This window comes from Hydractinia symbiolongicarpus, chromosome 4, assembly GCF_029227915.1.
Source record: "Hydractinia symbiolongicarpus strain clone_291-10 chromosome 4, HSymV2.1, whole genome shotgun sequence".
Taxonomy (NCBI): domain Eukaryota; kingdom Metazoa; phylum Cnidaria; class Hydrozoa; order Anthoathecata; family Hydractiniidae; genus Hydractinia; species Hydractinia symbiolongicarpus.
In genome coordinates this window covers 23,538,073-23,558,629 of record NC_079878.1, presented here as the reverse complement: position 1 = coordinate 23,558,629, position 20,557 = coordinate 23,538,073, and the positions used below count along the sequence as shown (strand labels likewise).

Sequence of the window (20,557 nt, the reverse complement as noted above, 5' to 3'; positions counted from 1 at the left end):
TCTTCACAGTCATACAGCAAACAAACAACCAGTTAAAACAGGTTTTTTAGTTTTGTAGCAATTGACCTCTGCTTATAGCGGAGGCTTATTAGTACAAGTAGAAAATTAATAAGATTTTGACCGTAACGTTAATACCACTAAAACAGCCTTTTCACATGTCGGATTAAATTGTAAAATTTATACACACACCAATTAAATGAGTTAAATGAGTTAAATATGACCCTAAAGTCAAAACATCAATATTTTGGGTAAGGTAAGGTTACGAAAGTTTGTGCCATGAATACATATGTTACCACGTTTCAAACAAATTCTTCAAACAAACCATTTTGCTATCCGTGATATTATATTTCCGTGAATTTCAGATAGGAAAATTTGACTCTCACGGTGCAAGTTAACAAATTTTCCCATCTACGAAATTACATTTTTGTAAAATTAACTTTATTTCCTGTAGGTGAAATCAAATTTTGCGAAAAAGAACTTTATCAAAAAACCGCGAAATTAAATACCCCCAAAAATCTGTTCGGTAGTTAATATTTGAAGAATTTTTCTAACGCACTTGTATAAATTTCTTGATTTGCAAATCTTAAGGGCGGGGACTTTGAACTCGCCGTGGTTCGGTGCTTTAGCTGTTCTGCATTTTTTTCATTCCGCAAATTAAACGTTATTTTTATCTCCTTCAAGGTTGAAACTTGTGACATTACAGATCAGGCTGTTACGAAAACTTTCAAAATGCAAAAATAGTGTCAATAATAAATAAAAAACTAGTCCTGAAAATATGAATACGAAAAAACGTCCGCTCCCGGGTGGGCTTGAACCACCAACCTTTCGGTTAACAGCCGAACGCGCTAACCAATTGCGCCACGGAAGCATGCCTCCACAATAGAAAACAATAAATTTAATTACAGATTGAATTAATTACAGCTTTGTTTAAATAGAGTATGACGTCATAATCAAATTAAAAAAGGCGTTATAATATAACTGAAAGTTTCTATATTTATATTTAATTTTAAATATAAACCTTGATAGCCTTATCATTTGTGGGTTCAGTGTTTTTATTGACAATTTATAACTTCTTTCTCTATATTTATGCGTATATTCTTTTTTGTTGCTATGCACAAAACTTAATATAAACAGACACCGTTGACAAGATGACCTTTACATTAAAGTTGTTGTTAGTTAAAAAAACAAGATCAACATTCTTCCAACATATACGATGTGAAGAATAAAGATGGTGAATTTCAAACTGAAACTTTATGGATCTTATGAAAGGTTGGCTGTTTTGTTTACTTTCTTTTTGAGCTTTCGTGACAAATAATTTGAGTTTAAATCAATTTTTTAGAAGTGTTGTTCCAAGATATCGCACGGCAAGGCTTCAACTGTTAAACTCAAAATCAGGTCAAATTTTAGCGTGTATGCCTTTATTTAACGTAGGGAGTTCTTTAAGTTGCACATAAACAGCCTCTTTTCTTCACACTGGGTCTATAACGTTAACAGCCAATCTCGTCCCCAGGATTTGTGAGGCTTTTTATATTAATTTACCTTGTTGCAGTAGGGCCGAAAACAGCTTGGATAAAAACGAAGCGCATCCACCGTCCTTCGATAATTTAAACCATCTTTGGACCAACCAATTCCAAGGACTCTTTTAAGTTTTGTTAAAGCATGATTTTTTTTAATGTTTGTTTATCGAAATTGGAACTGTATGGAGCTACATTTACCTATTTTTTCTACCCAAAACATTCTTTTTGTAAGAACTCTCAACTTGAAGGAAGACTTCAAATTTTCTTCACATTTGAAGCCTCAAAATGTTCTTAAATTGTTCCTTATCTTCCTTTTTGTGATTTTTGAAGTTTAAAAGAGTATTTCATTTCTTCTTGGTATTGAAAAAATCTTAAATGTTATTCGCATTTTCGGAAGTTTTGAACATCTGAAGAGATATATTGTTATGACAAAACTCGTAGTTAAAAATAAATAAAATAATATATAAAATCGGAGATACATATCTCTTATAATCGATTAAATATAATTTTAAATTTCTCTGCTAAATAGCTATTCAAATATCAAATTTCTTTACTGCAACACTTTTTTGTCGTTTTATATTCCACTCATAAAAAAACAACTAGGTAGACATTACCATGACAACAAACACGGTGTTGTCAAACATTGTTTTTAGCAGTATATAAAATGTAAGTGTTGAATCGAAATAAACAAGGAAACGGCTACCAATAATGCAAGATATAGTGTTCAATGAAAAGCATTTGAAGAAGTTTATATCAATTTAAACTAGAAATGCCATTTGGTAAAGTGGAAGGATTGTTTTTATGTGGGTAGGTGCACAATTTTTTTGCAAACTTAAATAAACCAGCGCGGATTTTATTTTACATGTCTGGATAGTTATGGACAACAGCGAGTATTTTCCCATGAAAGGAATGTTAAGAATATTGGCATAAAAGATGTGTGCTATGCAAGGTAGGAATTACATGAAAAAAGTTGAACAGATCTTGTGTCCTCTAAGAAAGGAGAATATTTTACATATTTTGCAATATTTTTCTAGTCTATCAACGAGATCACTAAAGGGCCACGAAATACGTACTAACTATCTCAAATTTTCAAATCTGCTCTGAGATTGGAAACATTAACCAGCAAATAAAGTCGTAACTATGTTTGGGAACAATTTAAAGACCTTGTTAGTTGCATCATCTTAAAACCAGCTTTAGAGCGAAAAAAAAAGAGCAATGAAATCTAAGATTCGATAACAAGTGTGTGTATAAATCTACATCTAAGGGAAGGGAAGATATATAAAATTAAATGTTAAAATCTTGGTGTAGCTGCAGGGGCGAAACAAGAACAGTCCTGCCCCAGACTAAATATCGTTATGTTCGCCCGATAGTGTAAATAAGCGTTGAGTTCTATTTTTTCGTAAAAATTTGTTGATTGCACTGTCCCTGTTACGTATTATTCCCAAACGACAAACTATCAAGCTAAGATTAAAACTACGGTCTAGCTAACGAAATCCGGAAAAGGAAGAGATTAAAAGTTATATCACCAACAGCTTTCACAATAGTCATTGCGCACCAGAAAAAATGTAAAAAACGATGTTTCTTTTATCCAAGATATTGGGAACGCATAGCTTCTTTTCAAATTTCGCACCAGAAACAAGACTGACTGTTGTGTGGAATGCTTATTTTGTATTTTAGCTTGCAAACCAGACCAATTTAATAGATACTGTCCTTCTGTCCTTAGAAAATTTAAACAAAACACTAGACATCAATTTTAACTTCCATTCACGATTTACATATTCACATAAGCTTCATTTAACAACAATTAATTTCCAATTTAACTATTAAATCACAAATTAAAATTGATAGCTGTAATGAGATTTTCGTTAATGTTTATATAGCGGTTTTTAACTCACAGCACGAGATTGATTGTCTAAATAACAGCTTCATTTCCACGAGGTTTATGATAGTAAAGCTTACGCTGTCTCAGTCATTTAAAATACATGACCGATTATTGATATGAAGGAAGTAGTGCAGTCTAGTGGGAGAGTAAGTTGCCATTGTGTATTTTTTGTTTACAACAATTTGTCATTGCTGACGAATAACCATAGTTATACCCAAGTTAACTAAGCTTTCTTCGAGGATATCAAATTTATTTTCTCTTAAAAGAAAGCTTAAGCGTAAACAAATGCCAGAGCAAATTCCTTAAAATTTAAATCCACCTTATAACAAAGCCCGAATTATATTCAACCAATGAACATAAAGTCGGTAAGGTCACATATTATATTAGTTCGGGTGAGTGAGGTTACTTGCGCTCAAAACAAGGGATTTTCTAATATTGACCACGTGAGCAAAGAACAGTGGAGTCAACCAATCAACAAGCGCGGTCAGTATCTGACTGCAAAAAACTCGTTTGAGACGCAGTGTAATTTTTCCCATCTTAACCATTCCGATTTCCTAGTGGTAAGAAAAATTATTTTGGTCTCCTGACTGCCATAGTATAAATCTTGAGTATTTAAAAGAAAGAAACATGTCTACGTAGTGATTCATAGTGGAATCAACAGGGCGTATGACCTAGTGTGATCTTACGCAAAGGATTACACCGAATTTAAATGATCGAATGATGGGATTTGAAATGGCAAAGCGACTAGAGAGATAATTCATGATAAGTCTGTTATAAACACTATACCGGTTCCGTTTTTGAAGCTGAAAACTATTGGGGTAGTTTCTAACAGCTGTTTTTATAATTGATACAAACTTCTAAAAACCTTCGACAGGTTTTAGACTTGAGACGGGAAGTTTTTATCGTGAAACTATATTAACGACATTAAGTTTTAAAAATGATGATTTAAATAAGTAACCACTTCGTTAGAGATCTCCATACCCAACTTTCAATAAACTTTCACCATCAGAAAAAAAAATTACTTTGTTAAACGAACTTTACAGAGAAAAAAAAGAGAGATTCTGTATTTAATGATAATTTTTTTAACTCTTTGGTTTTAAAATCAGACGTACGGAGTAGTGTGATATGTTGATTTACCCTTTTATTGCGGCGGCGATGTCCAGGACATTTTTATCACACTGGGTTTGCGTTGTACTACGTGTTTCACTGGATTAAATATTCTCTGAAAATTTTTAGCGCTGGCTTAACGTAAGCAGAAAACTGATGTTGTTTTGCTCTTCTTGTTTCATCTCAGTCTAAACCGTTACTAACACGTCGCTTTTCTTTTTAAAAATATTCTAGCTATTTCTGTATGTGTAATTTTAAACCGACTGCACTTTCTTGTTTATATTTTAAAATGTATCAAAAAGCGCAACATTTGAACTGCAGGGATAGGATTGTATATTTGTGGTCCTTTTATTGTATCAAGTGACTAGAGACCCAAGCATGGTTGGGGCCCACCGAGCCAGTGCGTAACCAATAATTTTCCTACTAAAAAAAGAGAGAAAGAGAGACAGAGAGAGAGAGAGAGATTGTTGACGTCTAGAAGGGCATTTTCGGTTAATCTAGAGATTTAAAAATTAAAAAATCTAGAGATTTAAAATTTAAAAATTAAGTAGCCACTATATAAAGCCAAATTCATATATGTTAATTTTTTCTCTATAGGCCCCCCTCCCAATATTAAAATTGTGGTTACGCCACTATGAGCACAAAATATGTTGCCCTGCTAAAAATAGAAATTTCAGGACCGGAATTGCATCAAAAAGGACAAAACAATGCCAATAAATTGAGAAAATCAGACATATTAAAGTGGAATATTTTTCGCGGCTTCCGCCCCTATTTACTGCGCCCTTGTAGAAAACTTAATTTAGTTAAGAAACTCAGTGGCAACCAAGTTGAATGTCAAAATGTTTAAAAACATTTGTATTTTGTTGTTTGCAAATGCATAAGAATAATTTTCGTAATAAACTTAATAAAAAAGGTGAAAAAAGCTGCTTGACCTCTGTAAATTTTTTTTACTTGTCTTCACTGTCTGTTGAGAGTCCTAAATAATCATTTAATATTTTATGAAGCAAAGTGTAAATTTATTTATTACTACAGAAAATCGTTGTAAAAAAGTTCTGTTGTAAAGTTAAGTAAAAGGGTGGGATAAATTTTTCAAATGTAAATTTACTAATGAAAAAACTTTCTCAAGATTTAAAAAAAGGATTTTGATTAAAAAAAAATGGCTTCGACAGAAGATCAGATTGAGTAAGACTGTGCTTTTAAATTTTTGCTATTGATGTTAATATAACTTCAAATTTCTAATGATCTATCGAGACGGTAAATTGGTCATCCATTCATTCAACAATCTATATTTTATCTGGTCATGAAAAGCACAGCATGTATCACGCCAGTTAATTGAATTCAATTATCTTTTATGTTAATAGATCTAATATACGAGGTCTGGAAACTGAAAACAACAGCTTATGCAAAATGGCTGCTGTTTCGTCGTCAACAACAACAACTGCTACGTCAACATCAACAACAACAACATTAACATCACCTACCACATCAGCAAATACATCTGAAGTTAAGTCCAAATGGAAAAAACTTGCTTTTAAAGGGATGGCTGCTAATTCTCTTGTGAAGGCTCCTAAACAAATTGCAGCGGAGACAAAAACGTCGAAAATGAGAGCAGAATGGAATGCAATGAAAGGGGTAAAAACTTTTCTAGTTAGATTTATTAAGTATCTGTTTACTCAACTGTGTAAAAACTTTACGCATTGTTACAGAAAATGATTTTCTTGGGGATTAGTAAGCAAAGCCAACTAACTTGATCAGTTGTGTTTTTTAAAGTAATACTGAAATTCAAATTTCTGAATATTCATGAAAGAGATTATTATAAAATTTAAATTTCTGCATGAAAGAGTTTGAATTGCTTATTGCCAATGTCAATAAATTTTCATACCAGCAGAATATCTCCTTTTCATAGTTTTTTTGGTTTGGTTAGTGGATATTTCAAAATTTGGAATTTCTTATGAAATTATAGCCATGGCAAAAAAAGGCTCACAATACGCTCAAAATGTTAAAATATTTTAAAACTTTAGCTTTAGCTGTAACTCAAAAGAAGTGAATTTACTTAGCGATCCAAATTTGGAATTTGCTATGAAATTATAGCCATGTCATAAAGATTGTCTTTCTTTAACGAAACTCCTGAAAAAAAATAAGTAATCGAAAACAATGGCACAACAAAATTTTTTTAAATCATTCCAAAGGCTCACAAAACGCTAAAAATATTTTAAAACTAACTCGAAAGAAGTGAATTTATTTAGCGATCTAACATAATTGCAATAAAAAAAGTGCGCAAACCATGGTCATCAATGCTGTTTTAACTTTTTTTTTGAAGTCACATTTTTCAGAGGTATTTTAATAATTGCACTTCAAAGTACTGGCCTTTATTTGCCTTTTGGAGATTTAACTCTTTATTTTTTTGTCTATATTTCAACTTCTTAAAAGCTTTTTTTTTGATATGATAGGTATATCAATTCAGACGCCCTAAATTTCGTCTTCCTTGATTCAAAATAGCATAATTCCCCCCGGACTGATTGTATATTTCTGTTTGAGCGCCCTTTGTTGTTTTTGCTTAAATTAGCGCCAAACATGATGAAAGTGCATACATCAGGGGCGTAAGTTATTATTGGCGCTTATTTAGTAGGGCACTTTATTTGGTTGTTTACGGTCACAACCATCCGCGTTCTAAATAAAGTAGTTTCTGTCCATCTGAAAAATTTGAAATTATTTTTAGAGGGATGGTGGTGAAGAATGGATAAGATGTAGAAATATGGAAAAAAGAAGAGAGATTGAATCCTTGAAAAGATTTAATGACGAATTGAAGGGACAGATTTCGCAGATTAAGGTAGAAAGCTACTTGTTTATTTACTCTTTTTATTTTTATTTTTGTTGTTTTTATTGTTGTTGTTGTTTTTATTTCTCTTCTTTGCTAATTGTTGACGCCGTCGTTGTCGTCATTTTTGTCGTCGTTGTTTTAAACGTTGTTTTGTAACTTTGCATTTTTAATTTTGAATGTTATTTTCGCGTTCAAAGTCCTTTAAAAATTATATTTCAGGATCCTTCAATTAAATTATTCATTCCAACCATCTGTTTCGTTAAAACTTTACTCACATCCTGTGTGTATTCCTTTTCTAAAAATAAAAAAGTTTGGAGAAACTTCAAAGAAAAGACAATAATAGAAGTAAATATACATTAAAATTAAAATCAAGGAATAAATAAATGGTTAATTTCTCATAATTAGTGATATGAAAAAAGACTCAAAAAGTACACACAAGACTTCAGGATTGTCGGGAATAGGAAATTACAGACAGGCAGTGAAAAACAAACAAACAAACAAACAAACAATTAAAGAACTTCAAATAAGCAAATCAAAAATGTAATTGACAATATTAAGCACTTTAATATAAAATTCATAATTATATTTGACAAAACAATTTTCTTTTAAACTTTTTTATAGGATTGATACCAAAAAATTATATTTTAGGAAACATTAAAAGAAAAGGAAGCAAAATTGCAAGACATCGTAAAAAAAGAAAGACATACATCTGATGGAAAGGAATATATTCTGCTAGACGAACAAGTGCATAAACAAAAGGAAGATAATTATGTTAAAACGAAAGAAAAATTAAAGAAGTTGGAACAAAACTGTCGTGATCTTCAATCTCTGCATGAAGTTTTACAAAACGAAAAGAAGGAATTGAAAGAAAAATTGAAAGTGAAAATCATGGAATCCGAGCTTGATAAGTCAACAATTTCAAGTCTTGAAGCAGAAAAGGAAATCCAACGTGTGAACCTGGAACAAGCTGAAGTCGACTTGAAAAAAGAAAAAGATGAAATAACGAATATGTGTAAAATGTATGAGCAAAGAATAAAGAAAAATGAAGAAGAAAGATGGAATATTGAAAACAAAAACAAGGAAATGTTAAACGAATTAAAAGATAAATGCAACAGCGTTCAAACTCTAGATAATGAACTGAACAACAGCGCAAAACGTATTACTGAACAAGAATTTGAGATTGACGATTTAGTCAAAATGGTGTCGGACTTAGAAGTTGAAAAAGGCCAATTGGAAGACGAATTAAAAGGCTTAAGAGAAGATCATACAGCATTGACTCTAAAATTAAGATCTTCAGAGGATATTATCAAAAAATTGGATAACCAAGGAGAATTGACAACGAATAAAGTTGAGGAATTAACTAAAGAGGTTGCAAACAGGAATATTGCTATTTCTGGTATGAAAGAAGATGCTGTCAACTATAAACAAAAAATAGACTCCTTGCAGAAAGAAACGGATGAAAAAATTTCAGAACTGAAGAAGGCATCTGAGCAGAGAGAAGAGGACCAATCACATTATAAGGCATCAATGAAAAAAATTCAAGGGAGATTAAATGAATTGCAGCAAGGATTTACAAAGTTTACAAGTGACATGGAAAAGCAAATTCAAGAGAAAATTGCTTCACTCGTAAATTTGAAGGAATGTGAAGGCAAATTGAGTAAAGACCTAACTAATTTTCAGAATAAAGTAATCCAAAAGAATGAACAAATTGTGAAGTTGGAGGACGAAATGGAAAAAGAAAGGAAACACTTTGAAAATTTTAAAGAGGAAACGAGAAAATGTAGAGAAAATAACGAGCATGTTATTAAAAATCTTCGTGAAGAATTGAATACGGAAAAACAGGTAGCAAAGAAACTTAACAACGATATAAATGAGAAAACAAGAGAATTCACGAAGCTATTAGAAACTTTAAAATCTGGATTCGAAGAAAGTCTTTCAATTGCTGAAGACAGGATAACATCTAAAAGAATACAAGTGGAGGCACTGGAAGGCGACAAGGAAAGATTAACAGAAGAGACTAAAAACCTTAAAGCTCAAATTGAGATATTATCGCAAGAGAAAAATAATTTGAACAAAGAGAGTAAATCACTTCAAACCAAGTACGAGAATGAACTATCAAACTTAAAAAATCAATTGGAGCTTTCCAATGCAAACTCATCTGATCAGGAAAAAATCTTCAAAGAGAAACTTTCAGAAGAGCAAAAGACAGTTGAGGATTGGAAAACAAAATTTTATGATTTGAAAGAAAAGGTAAAATCGACAGAGGAACAATTAAATAGTGAAATTGAACAATTAAAACAAGACGTTGTTCAAGAAAATAAAAGGAAGGAAGATTTAAATCATCAACTGGATGACTGTGAAGATCAAAACAAAATCCTGAATTCTAAATTAGAAAATCTTAAAGTCTGCAATGAAAACCTTAACATCGAGGTCAATAAACTTAAAGATGAAAGTTCAAAGCGACAAATAGATTTAGTACAGAAAGAGAAGGAATATACTATTACCCATAAAAAATTAAAGAAAAGTATTGAAGAATTAAATAGTTGCTTAGAAGAAGAAAGACAACACGGACTAAGTGAAATTAAAAAGAAAGAAGATGAAATAGAACGACAAAAACATCTCCTTCAAATTTCACATAACGAAATGGAAATTCAAAAGTCATCTTTAGAATCAATGAATGAAAAATTAATAAGCGCAAGTAAAGAGATAATGAAGCTTGAGTTAGAGAAGAAAGATTTGAAGAAACATTGTGAAGATCTTACCGATAATGTAAGAAAAGAAACAGTAATATTCCAGACCAGAATAACTAATTTAGAAGACTCTTTACAAGAATACGAAGACAAATACTCTAAGCTTGAATATGACAATAGCAAATTGCAAAATAGTTTGCAAGCACTACAGGAGCAAATTAACATCATGAAAGGAGATCTAGAATTTATAAACCAAGAAAATCAAAACCTGGTAAACGAGTTAGGCTGTTCAAAAGAGAGAATAAAAGAACTAGAAAATATAAATAAACTGCTCATTTCTGAAATTGAAAATCTAAAAGAACAGGAAGAACAACAATTAGTTATGTTTAAACGAAACTACGAATCTCAGAATAGGCAACATAAAGAAACATTATCAGTGCAGCAACATCTCACTGAAAGTGTAGAATACCAGTTACATCATGAGAAACAGAAAGTATTGTCGAAAGAAAAGGAAATTAAAGAAGCGAATAGAAAGTACCAGGAAGCTCTTCTAGATTTCAAACAACAGGATAAAGCGTTACGAGATGCTAACGAAACATACATGCTCGAAGAAATAAATCGTATTCAGAGAGAATGCCGAAACAAGATTATCGAGCTGGAAGCTGAACAAGAGCAAAATAGTTATGAGTTACAACAAAGTTTCGAAGACAAGTTTGCGCAACTGAATATTGATCTTGAGGAATCCAAACACGACGAGGTTGAAATTGTCAAGGAAGATTATCGGCAGAGACTTCATGCAGTTATCCATCAAAGAGATGAACTTATGATTGCGTTGAAGAAAATGGAAACAGTTCTACTTGATCAAAAATTGGATTATGTATACGAATCAAAAGAGTTAAAAGACGAACTCAAGTCAAAAGTCAAAGAACTCGACCGTCTTCAGGTTAAATACGATGCGCAAAATAAAGTTGTGGACCATATGTTGACGTCATTAGAACAAGAGCGATCTGCACAACGTGGATCAAAGGAGATATTGGAAACATTGAATAAGTTAGAACGTCAATTTAACGAGCAGTTTTCGTGTTCAAAACATACACTGTCAACTCCAAGGGACAGCGTTGATAGTCTCTTGGATGAATCGTGTACAGTCAGTATTTTTGATGGTTCCTGTCATGAATTCAATATTACATGGCCACAACCAGTTAAAAACTACCAACCAGATAACAGGAAAAAGTCAACAGAATCCATGATGGAGATTCCCTCAAGAATCAAAGAAAAAATTGAAGAGATTAGAGCTGAGATCACATTACGGCTGAAAGACATAGATAACTTTCAAAAACCTCCTTCTTACAGACAAAGCAGTCCTCATCGCTATGATGACCTAGACTACATGGATGGCATGTTTCTTCAATCAGGAGAAAGTTCTCTATCACCACATCAATATAACGAAGAAACGAAAAGAAATCAAATAAGGTCGTTGTCAAAAGCAGATTCTATGAACAAGATTACGGACTCTGGCTTCACAGAGACGTCCTACCATTCAATATACATTCAGAGCCAACTGCGAGTTATAAACGATATATTTTCCAAATTGAATCGCCTATGTGGTGTGATAAAGAAAGAACAATATAAAATGCCTGAAAGGAGATGGCATCATGAATTGGAAACTTGGAAGAAACAGGTACACCATCGCTTACAATTACTGCATGATAATGTTAGTGAAACAACTTTAACATCGAGAACCAGTAACACTGATGTAGAAAAGCATTTACCGAACGTATACACAAAGTCCATTGTGTTTCGTCCATCTGCAAATGAAGTGAAAGCTATTATTGATAATGTAAACAGAAAGTATGAAACCACAAGATTAAGGCGGTAGTTTTTAAGAAAAACACTAAATTTTTGAGAAAGTCTTGAAACATTCTCTATCTTTTGCATATTAAAATCTGAAATATAGTTCTTCTTGCAAATAAAAATTCTTGCATGTATATTCACTAGACACAAAGTCATGTCAAGATTGAAGCGTTCTGGCCATGTTTTAAATTTTTGGCTAACTACTAAAATATTCTTATTGTTTTGATAACGACATCATGTATGTTTTCGTTTAAGTTATTTCTTATATAGATTTGCTAACTTACATCCATATGTTTTACTTTCTCCCAAATTCAAGTTTTTTTTTTGTCAAATAAACACACGTTTCCGTTGCAGAAAAAGAGAGTTTAAGCTTGGATTCTAATAAAGAATTTTATATCGTGCAACTGGCATGCGTAAATGTTATCTTTTTTTTCGTCCAGGTGTAATACGACAGTCGATAGTCATTTTGCTGGAAAACTGTTTTAATTTTGCAATGCACCGCCAGACTATTTTACGATTGTAGAGCAACAAAACAAAATTCTTGGAAAACCGGCTTATATGTATAGCGCGAAATAATATTTCTCAAGTAATAATAAGTAACACGCGAAGCTATATTTATTAGGGAACTCAACTCACACTGCCATGTAGAAAAAATTTTATGGGTGCAACTTGGCACGGCACAGCTTATGTAATGGCATCTAAGCAGCCTTATCTCTATTATAATAGCCGTATTCCGTCTGTCTGTCTCTGCGCGGACCCCCCGCTGAGTAAGAATATGATTTTACGGAGACGCGAACATCAAATGTGATATATTTTTATCCCCTTTGTTGCGACGGGTAAATTAAAAGGACGGGCGAACCCGTGGATTTTTCCACGGGCTAACTATTAGTCCTTTTTAATAGCCGTATTTTGTCTGTCTGCCATCAAAAGGCGCGTCCCGTTACGGAAACACGAAATTTTTAAAATACGCCCCAATACCAAATGCGATATATTTTTAGCGACGTTGTTTTGTCCTCTCGCGCGTAGTATACCAATCACGGAGTTTGAGGCTCTTATTAAGCGCTCCACAGAGTGTTCAAGGCCAGTTCACACCTTGACTTGTGGCTTACCCGGCGTTTCGACGCCGGATCTCCCGACTAGTCTGTATTATAATGGCCGTATTCTGTCTGTCTCTGCGCGGACCCCCCGCTGAGTTAGAATATTATGTTACGGAAACACGAACCTCAAATGCGATATATTTTTATCCACTTTGTTGAGACGAGTAAATTAAAGGGACGGGCGAACCCGTTGATTTTTCCACGGGCTAACGACTAGTCCTTTTAAAAATAGCCGTATTTTGTCTGTCTGCCCTCAAAATGCGCGTCCCGTTACGGAAACACGAAATTTTTAAAATGCGCACCAGTACCAAATGCGATATACTTTTACCCACTTTGTTTTGACCTCTCGCGCGTAGTATACCAATCACGGAGTTTGAGGCTCTTATTAAGCGCTCCACAGAGTGTTCAAGGCTAGTTCACACCTTGACTTGTGGCTTACCCGGCGTTTCGACGCCGGATCTCCCGACTAGTCTGTATTATAATGGCCGTATTCTGTCTGTCTCTGCGCGAACGCCCCGCTGAATTAGAATATTATGTTACGAGAACACAAATATCAAATGCGATATATTTTTAACCACTTTGTTGCGACGGGTAAATATAAAGGACGGGCGAACCCATGGATTCTTCCACGGGCAACGACTAGTCTCTATAATAATAGCCGTATTTTGTCTGTCTGTCCGCAAGAAAAGTATCTTGCAACGGGCACACAAAATAGCGTGTAATTTAAAGACGGGCAATCCTGTGGATTTTCTTACGGCTAACAACTAATATAAATTATAATTTTAGATACACTCCGACATTTACTCAATCCTTTTGATTATAAGACGCTTTTGTTCAAGTTAGGGAACGACAGCACGTTATGATACAAAAATCGACCACATGCGTAATTTAGTGGTGCACGAAAGAAATAGTCTAGTCGGCTAAAAAACATAAAATTTTATATGTGCTGAAACCATCCACGAGAGCATCCAGGACCCTTTGTATGTCTTTTGATATTAGGATTTGCTTAAACATCTAAAAGATTGGTTGAAATAAAGCATATCTTGATTTCTTTGCATTATGGTATAAAAGCAATTCTGTTGAAAATGCGCATTTACCCTTTTAATCCCGTACAATGTTCTTGGTGCGTGTTTTTTGATTGTTTGTGACATTTTAAGAGCAGGTTTTGAGACTCTTAATTACACACGCGCATTAAGTTTTGCGTATTTGTTTGATCGAAACAAAGTCTTTAAGATATACAATATGGATATTTCAAATCTGAGATAAACTTATGAAATTTAAATATACAGGTCGTTTTGTTTAACCAGTTCTTTCACACTTCAATGACACAATCATCACAATCATGAATTAATGAAGCGAAAAAGCAAAGCAACGAAATACATCTTATCTGATATTACCGTAACGGCAGAAACATAATAAAAACGCGCAGTTTAATGATTACGGATCAAAAAGGCGCTGATTTTGGTTTAAAAAATTTTCCCAACTTTTTTAACGTCAGCTCAACACGGGGCATCGTCCTCATTAAAGTTATTTGTCGGCTGCAATGTGAAGTCTACATCTTGAACATACTAGGTATGATTGCGGCCACTGCCGAGGGAATGTCTTTTTAGAAGAAGGTAATTTAGGCTTGAATGTATTCCTTTCCGCCATGTCGCCCTAATTCGCACGCAATTTCATTGTCACGATCTTTATTTTTGCGCTGAAATTAACACAAAGAGCTTTACTGATTTTACGACGCCGAAAGTACAGTAGCGCAAAGGGAAGAAGATAATTACCGCAACTCGCGCCTTCTAGAAACCTTTTCGTGCATTTTATTCTTCCTGAACGTTAAAAGCGCGCTATAGCTTAAGGAAATAAAGAAAAATGGAAGCACATGTTTTTAGTGACATATGAAATAATTTGTAAGGACTTATATGCAGATGCGATACTTTAAGAGCAGAAATTTTTGCGGGCAGAAATTTTCGCGAGGATAAAAAGTCGCAAAATTTCACGAAGTTAATTTTCCGAATTCTACTTCTGGAAGAAATTTTACAGAAAAAACTTTCGCGAATTTTCCCAAATCCTCATCTTTGGGAACAAAAACTTTCGCGAATGACAATGAATATACCATACAACATACTATGCATTCAGGAGATATACGGAGACTTATGTATTTCACAACTTTTATTAACTTCCAGTTCATAGCAACCAGCATTTTGATAATAACAGCGGCAAGATATTCAAATCCTTCCGTTTTTCTGTTTTGAGCTGATTTCCCCACATTAAGTCGGGATTTGGAGCCATTTTTGGAGTTAGAGTTTTAGAGCCATTTTTCAGGCTGATTATTTTTTTCGTTGTGATTCTATTATTTCTACCCTTGTTCTTGTTATTTAAGAGTTTTTGGCTTTTAAAACTTGAAGAAAACATTCGCGATTTTAAGAAAAAGTTGATTTTTAGCGAAAATAACTTTCGCGAATTTCAGGTTAAATTTCTTACCGGGCAGAAATTTTCGCCCTTAAAGTAGATAAAAGAAGAAATTTATTTAAATATGGACAAAGTTAAATAAGCTATATAATGTGATAAGATACAAAGTTATTCTAGTAAATTTAGATAGCCTGTAAACAACTAGTATGAGAAAGTTGCATAAAAATATATAGGACTAGTCGTTAGCCCGTGGAAAAATCCACGGGTTCGCCCGTCGCAGCTAAGCTACCATTTTGCGTGACAGACAGACGGACGGACGGACGGACGGACGGACGGACGGACGGACAGACGCATACGGGCATTATAATATAGATGGTACAACTTATATCGTATCATATTGAAATATAAATTGAAACTGGACATTCTAAAAAAATACTTTTTCTCTTTAAACTGTAACCAGGTTCTTGTCGGGTATATTTTGGAGTTTTGTTTGAACTTTTTCATTTTCAATTCGACAAGAATCGTCATTTATGTCAACTTCTATAGCATGTGCTCTGCCATTTGTATTTTTGGAAAATAAACTCTAAATAGAATTAACATTTAGTATAAGAACAACCTGCAACTTCAAGGTATGATATGTTAAACATTAGTATTTACCAATAAAAATTCAGAAAACGCGGCCATCTCCAACATAATGGAGGATGACTAATTTCAGCATCAACGCTTAAACTCTGGAAGGCGCGATGATGAATACGGTGATAAAAAAGGAGCCGTAACGGAGATTTTAGTAGCATCCAGTACCAGGACTAAGTTAGTCAATTCTTATATGAAACATTTTATCAAAAAACGTGCTTCACAAAAGGACTATAACAGTCTATGCGAATACCAAACTTTACCTTTCGAATAAATCTTGGTAGATTGAAACACATCCTATGAAGATCAGTGTCGTAATATTTCAAATCCAAAGCATCTAATTTTCGTTCTGTAAATTTCCAATAAGGTTCCCGCAAATCTTGGTCCTAAAATTGAGAGGTTGCGTTATTGAATCCCTAATTAGCTACTTAAAGAGATATCTTATAGATTTTTTAGTATGTTTTAAGACGAAGCAAAACAAGAAGAACAAACAAAACAATGAAATAGAAAATATTTGACCTGATATTCTATATGGTTTAATTGGACGATGGAATTTCTGCTAATACGCGCATCCATGCAAGAATCTTGCTTGTGAGGAGAAACTCGATAACGTTTCTCCTCACGAGCTTAGCTAAGTTCATCGTATCAAAACACTTTTCATCCTACACAGAAATACAGCCAAACCACACCACAATTACTTACTGCATCTTTCGAGCATATCAAGAATCCATTTTGTCCACACGAATATGCCGGTACAGATACGTAAGACATTCCAATAACAGGATATAAGGGTTTACAAATCTCTATCAGCCCCTTTGTAATTTCTGCGAATTGCCACATGCTGTTGGCAGCTGAAACACATAACGTAATCTATCACAGAAACTAACTTCAGCCGGTATTTTTCTTTTAGAAAAATATTTTTCTCAAGTATTTTCGTCAATGGTAACTTACATTACAGATAATGATGAAGTAAAAAGAACGATATTTCGATACGGTTCATTAACTTTTTCTTAAATTTGTCACAACCTTATCAAACTAGCATTAATACATCTTTCTGCTAAATACTTTAGGTTATGTTTTAAGAACGTATCACCTTTATTTCATTTGTTGACCATTTTTATATTTTTTATATTTTGGTGAGTGTAATTTTGAGTATCTTTTGTGAATTTTAAAATTTTAAATTTTAAAAACAGCTGACTTCAGCCAGTGTTAAAAGCTGTTGTATTGACTGTGTAGGTATTAATCACATGCGTATTGAGTATTAAGTGGTTAGGAAGATGCTGCTAAGAAGATATTTTGGTACATAGATCAGTTGTGAAGGATAATTTAATGTTACAAAATAATGTCATTCCTGACTATATTGTTTTCTTAAAAACTCTGGCCCATGGCCTGTGTATAAAGTTTAATGAAATGAAATAAGCATTATGAAACCTACTTTGTGAGCATACTATTCCTTTCTTTGATAACACCCTACGCACGTGAGTGTAGAATTCTTCACCAAATAATCGTTCTGATATCCCTATAGTTAATAAATCAAGTATGGTTTTAAATTTACAGTGCCATTATATTTCCATCCTTCCATCTTCCATGATTATTTGAAATGGCGTTGCAGCGCATATTTTAAAATTTAGATGCCGAAAAGGCAGTGCTGAATCTTATTTTATTATTATTATCTTATTAAAAAATTAAAAAAAAGCGAGATACTGCAAAAAACAAATATGCAATTACGATGTTCCAAAGTAAACAGATTGAGGCTAAGGAGATTTTCTATTTTCTGTAGCGAGCACAGAAATCAGCATTATAAGCTCCGCGAAGCTTAAGGGCGGTATTTGCAATAAGCTTTTACATGATATGCGGTCGAGAGTTGAGTTGAAAAATGGGAGATAACACCACAAAATAAAAAAAATGTCAACTTACCACTATCACCATCTGGATCAGTGCAATCACAAATTACAACATCGAAGGAATCTGATTCACTCTTTTTAAGATAATCAAACGCATCATCAATTACCAAAGTACATCTGTCATCGTTAAAAGATGATGTTAAATTTGCAAAGTACAGCTTGCATTGTTCAATTACAACCTAAAAAGTCAATTACTTTGAGCATTTGACTAAGATTCTAATTTTGCATGCCGAAAATAGTGACTATTTTTATGTATCCGTATTCAAACCGGATTGTCGAATAATTCATGATATGATCAATTTCTTTTGTTTTAACTTAAATACTATACGTGATTGGTTAATTGGTTCTTCTTGAAACTTGACAGTTCTATCAATTGTCAAAATGGCAAATTTAAGTAGCTAGCTAGGTTATTGTGTATATGGCTAGTGATTTCTGTATGTAGCTTCTTCACTCTGAAAACGAATTTCGTTAATTTTCAGATTGTCACACATAATTAGTTAACCAGAAAGAAGTAAGAAACTCACTTTGTCAATATCACACAATGTGATTTGTTTAACTGAGGGAAATTTCAAAATTTGTTTTAACAATCCACCATCACCACCACCAACTACCAATACCTTGATATGAAAAAAGTTATCCTTAGAATTATATTACACTTTTTTATGGCCTCATTAAATTTCCGCAATTCCTGTTTCTCTGTAATGCAATTAACCGGGACTAGCATTTCACCAGATAGAAAAAACCTTCATATAAAGGAAATGTTTATAATTTACTGACTCATAAGCACGTATTATGCACAGATATTTTCTTACAGTGAACTTTTGTACTAAATTTATAGGACCGTGGCTAGCAAATTGCAAAATTAAGCGAGGCGCAGAGAAGTGATTTCGAGGTTTAAGACTAAGAGTTCAAGGGGTAAAATAAGTCTTTCAAATACCAAAATACATTGGTTCATAAGTTAATACTAAGAAGTCACTCCTCCTATTTTTTCAAAGACTTACTCGTTCTGGGTTAGGATGACAGCTTAATGGTGTAAATGATAACATCTCATGATAGGCGAACTCATCAGAACTTGTCATTTGAATGATACCATCCAAAACCAACACGCGCCCATGATTGATACTAAAAATTATCAAAAGCAAATATGGGTGTTAATAGCCTACTGGCAACAAATGAATGTGGTGGCAAGTAGACAGGCAGTCATCTTGCAGAAGATTTTACCAGGGGATAAAGTCACCAAAATTAAGCAAACTTTAGCATTTACATTTAAGTTACAGTTAATTTACGATTTTTGGGCAAGAGGTAATTAATTTCCTTAGACTTAGCAACAACAAAATTGTTACTTTTGCAAGGAGATTAGGAGAAAATTGGTAATAAGTAGTTGACTCAAGTGGTATTTTCTTTGTTAGAAATGCAAATAATGAAACACGTACCTGTCAAATATTAAAATTTCTTGATAGTTAGATGTCTTGTCACACAAAACTTCCTTTACATACATTCCAGTGGCAGCTTCAAACGGTGAATTGCCAATAAATTTTTCATCAAATTTACCATCTTTAATGTACTTGTTAGTCATTTTATTTATCACTTTTTTGCTAAAAAATAAATTTCCAGCAAATAGTTTATTTAGTTGCTAAAAAGTCGTGCGGTGAATCCAAATTATTTTGAAGTCTTGAGCGCGAATACGTTTAATTTCAATATAATTTGATTTACAGATACAGAAATTGCGGTAAACCAGAAATCGTAATAGGCTGGTTAAAATTTTTAGTCAGAGAAAATATTATACACTAGTCGGTGACCCGTGAATAAATCCACGGATTCGCCCGTCCTTCATTTACGGCATTTCGTGTGTCTCGCTACTGCGGTTACCATTTCGCTTGACAGATGTATACGGGTATTTTAATATTGATAATTTTAGCAACTAATTTTCAGAAAGATGGAAAGCAATCTTTCTCTCAATGTTTGAATAAAAATGGATAATAAACAATCATGCAGGCGACGGCATTTTAAAATCCTTCATTTTATGAAATAATCCCAAACTAAAATATATAAACTATCCACTACAGAATTACAGAAACAAAAATTTAAAATCAGTAAAAAATGCTCAACTTTTTAGCTACTATGGTTTTCCTAATTCTTAACATTTAAATTAAAATTAAAAAAAAAATTAAACCTACCAAAACCTACTTGCTGAAAGCAGAATACTTGTATCTTCTGATAGCGTTGTATGTATAATTAAACCACTCACTCAAATAACGATTCATTAAAAATAGATAAATTATATTTAGTGCCACTTACAGAATGATAGTTTTAAAGAGCATTGAAAAGGTTTGAATGGTATCATAATGTTTTGCTCATGGTTGAATTCTAAACCTGTTTGTATTAAAGTTGTAAAATTAAAAATTTTTGCACGCAACAATTCATGTCTCGATTAAAATGTTGTTTCCTATTACGTCTTGCCATTCTTTCATATAATCTATTTTTACTTTTTCAACGCGCTTTAAAACTTTTCAAAAGCAATGTAATTATATAAGTGGCACAAAATATAATTTATTAACGGGGTGAATGGAGAATTTCAGCCTTATCTGAAATTTTAACTCGGTACAGGTGCAAAAATTTAATTCCGCATTCAACTAGAAATCCACTCAC

The 20,557-nt window shown here is 33.1% G+C and overlaps 2 protein-coding genes and 1 non-coding gene across 4 annotated transcripts; 1 reads left to right on the top strand and 2 right to left on the bottom strand.

The window, feature by feature from the left end:
* The first annotated feature begins 595 nt into the window (after positions 1 to 595).
* Positions 596 to 12,156, top strand: LOC130641922 (uncharacterized). Of its 2 annotated transcripts, none has more exons than XM_057448940.1 (4): positions 596 to 1,269; positions 5,868 to 6,138; positions 7,226 to 7,336; positions 7,976 to 12,156. In XM_057448940.1, the coding sequence occupies exons 1-4, from the start codon at positions 1,229 to 1,231 to the stop codon at positions 11,894 to 11,896; spliced, it is 4,344 nt and encodes a 1,447-aa protein (XP_057304923.1). In that variant the 5' UTR covers positions 596 to 1,228; the 3' UTR covers positions 11,897 to 12,156. The 2 variants fall into 2 exon arrangements, with proteins under 2 accessions (XP_057304923.1, XP_057304925.1); XM_057448942.1 differs by lacking the exon at positions 596 to 1,269 and adding an exon at positions 2,179 to 3,545.
* Positions 795 to 868, bottom strand: Trnan-guu (transfer RNA asparagine (anticodon GUU)). Its single transcript has one exon. It is a non-coding gene; the product is annotated as a tRNA-Asn (tRNA).
* A 3,368-nt stretch (positions 12,157 to 15,524) lies between the features above and the next one.
* On the bottom strand, positions 15,525 to 20,153 carry LOC130641921 (spermidine synthase-like). The gene is made up of 9 exons (XM_057448939.1): positions 20,086 to 20,153; positions 19,342 to 19,503; positions 18,910 to 19,030; positions 18,433 to 18,525; positions 17,922 to 18,087; positions 17,440 to 17,523; positions 16,707 to 16,855; positions 16,268 to 16,390; positions 15,525 to 15,954 (listed from the first exon to the last, which is right to left on the bottom strand). Exons 2-9 carry the CDS (start codon positions 19,482 to 19,484, stop codon positions 15,817 to 15,819), a joined length of 1,017 nt encoding a protein of 338 aa, XP_057304922.1. The 5' UTR covers positions 19,485 to 19,503; positions 20,086 to 20,153; the 3' UTR covers positions 15,525 to 15,816.
* Positions 20,154 to 20,557: the final 404 nt, after the last annotated feature.

Coding starts and splice junctions, on each gene's coding strand:
- LOC130641922 (XM_057448940.1), top strand. CDS start 1,229: ATGGTGAATTTCAAACTGAAACTTTATGGATCTTATGAAAG. Junction 6,139..7,225: donor AATGGAATGCAATGAAAGGG/GTAAAAACTTTT, acceptor AATTATTTTTAG/AGGGATGGTGGTGAAGAATG. Junction 7,337..7,975: donor GACAGATTTCGCAGATTAAG/GTAGAAAGCTAC, acceptor ATTATATTTTAG/GAAACATTAAAAGAAAAGGA.
- LOC130641921 (XM_057448939.1), bottom strand. CDS start 19,484: ATGACTAACAAGTACATTAAAGATGGTAAATTTGATGAAAAATTTATT. Junction 19,031..19,341: donor GAAATTTTAATATTTGACAG/GTACGTGTTTCA, acceptor GATAATTTTTAG/TATCAATCATGGGCGCGTGT. Junction 16,391..16,706: donor TGATATGCTCGAAAGATGCA/GTAAGTAATTGT, acceptor TCTCAATTTTAG/GACCAAGATTTGCGGGAACC.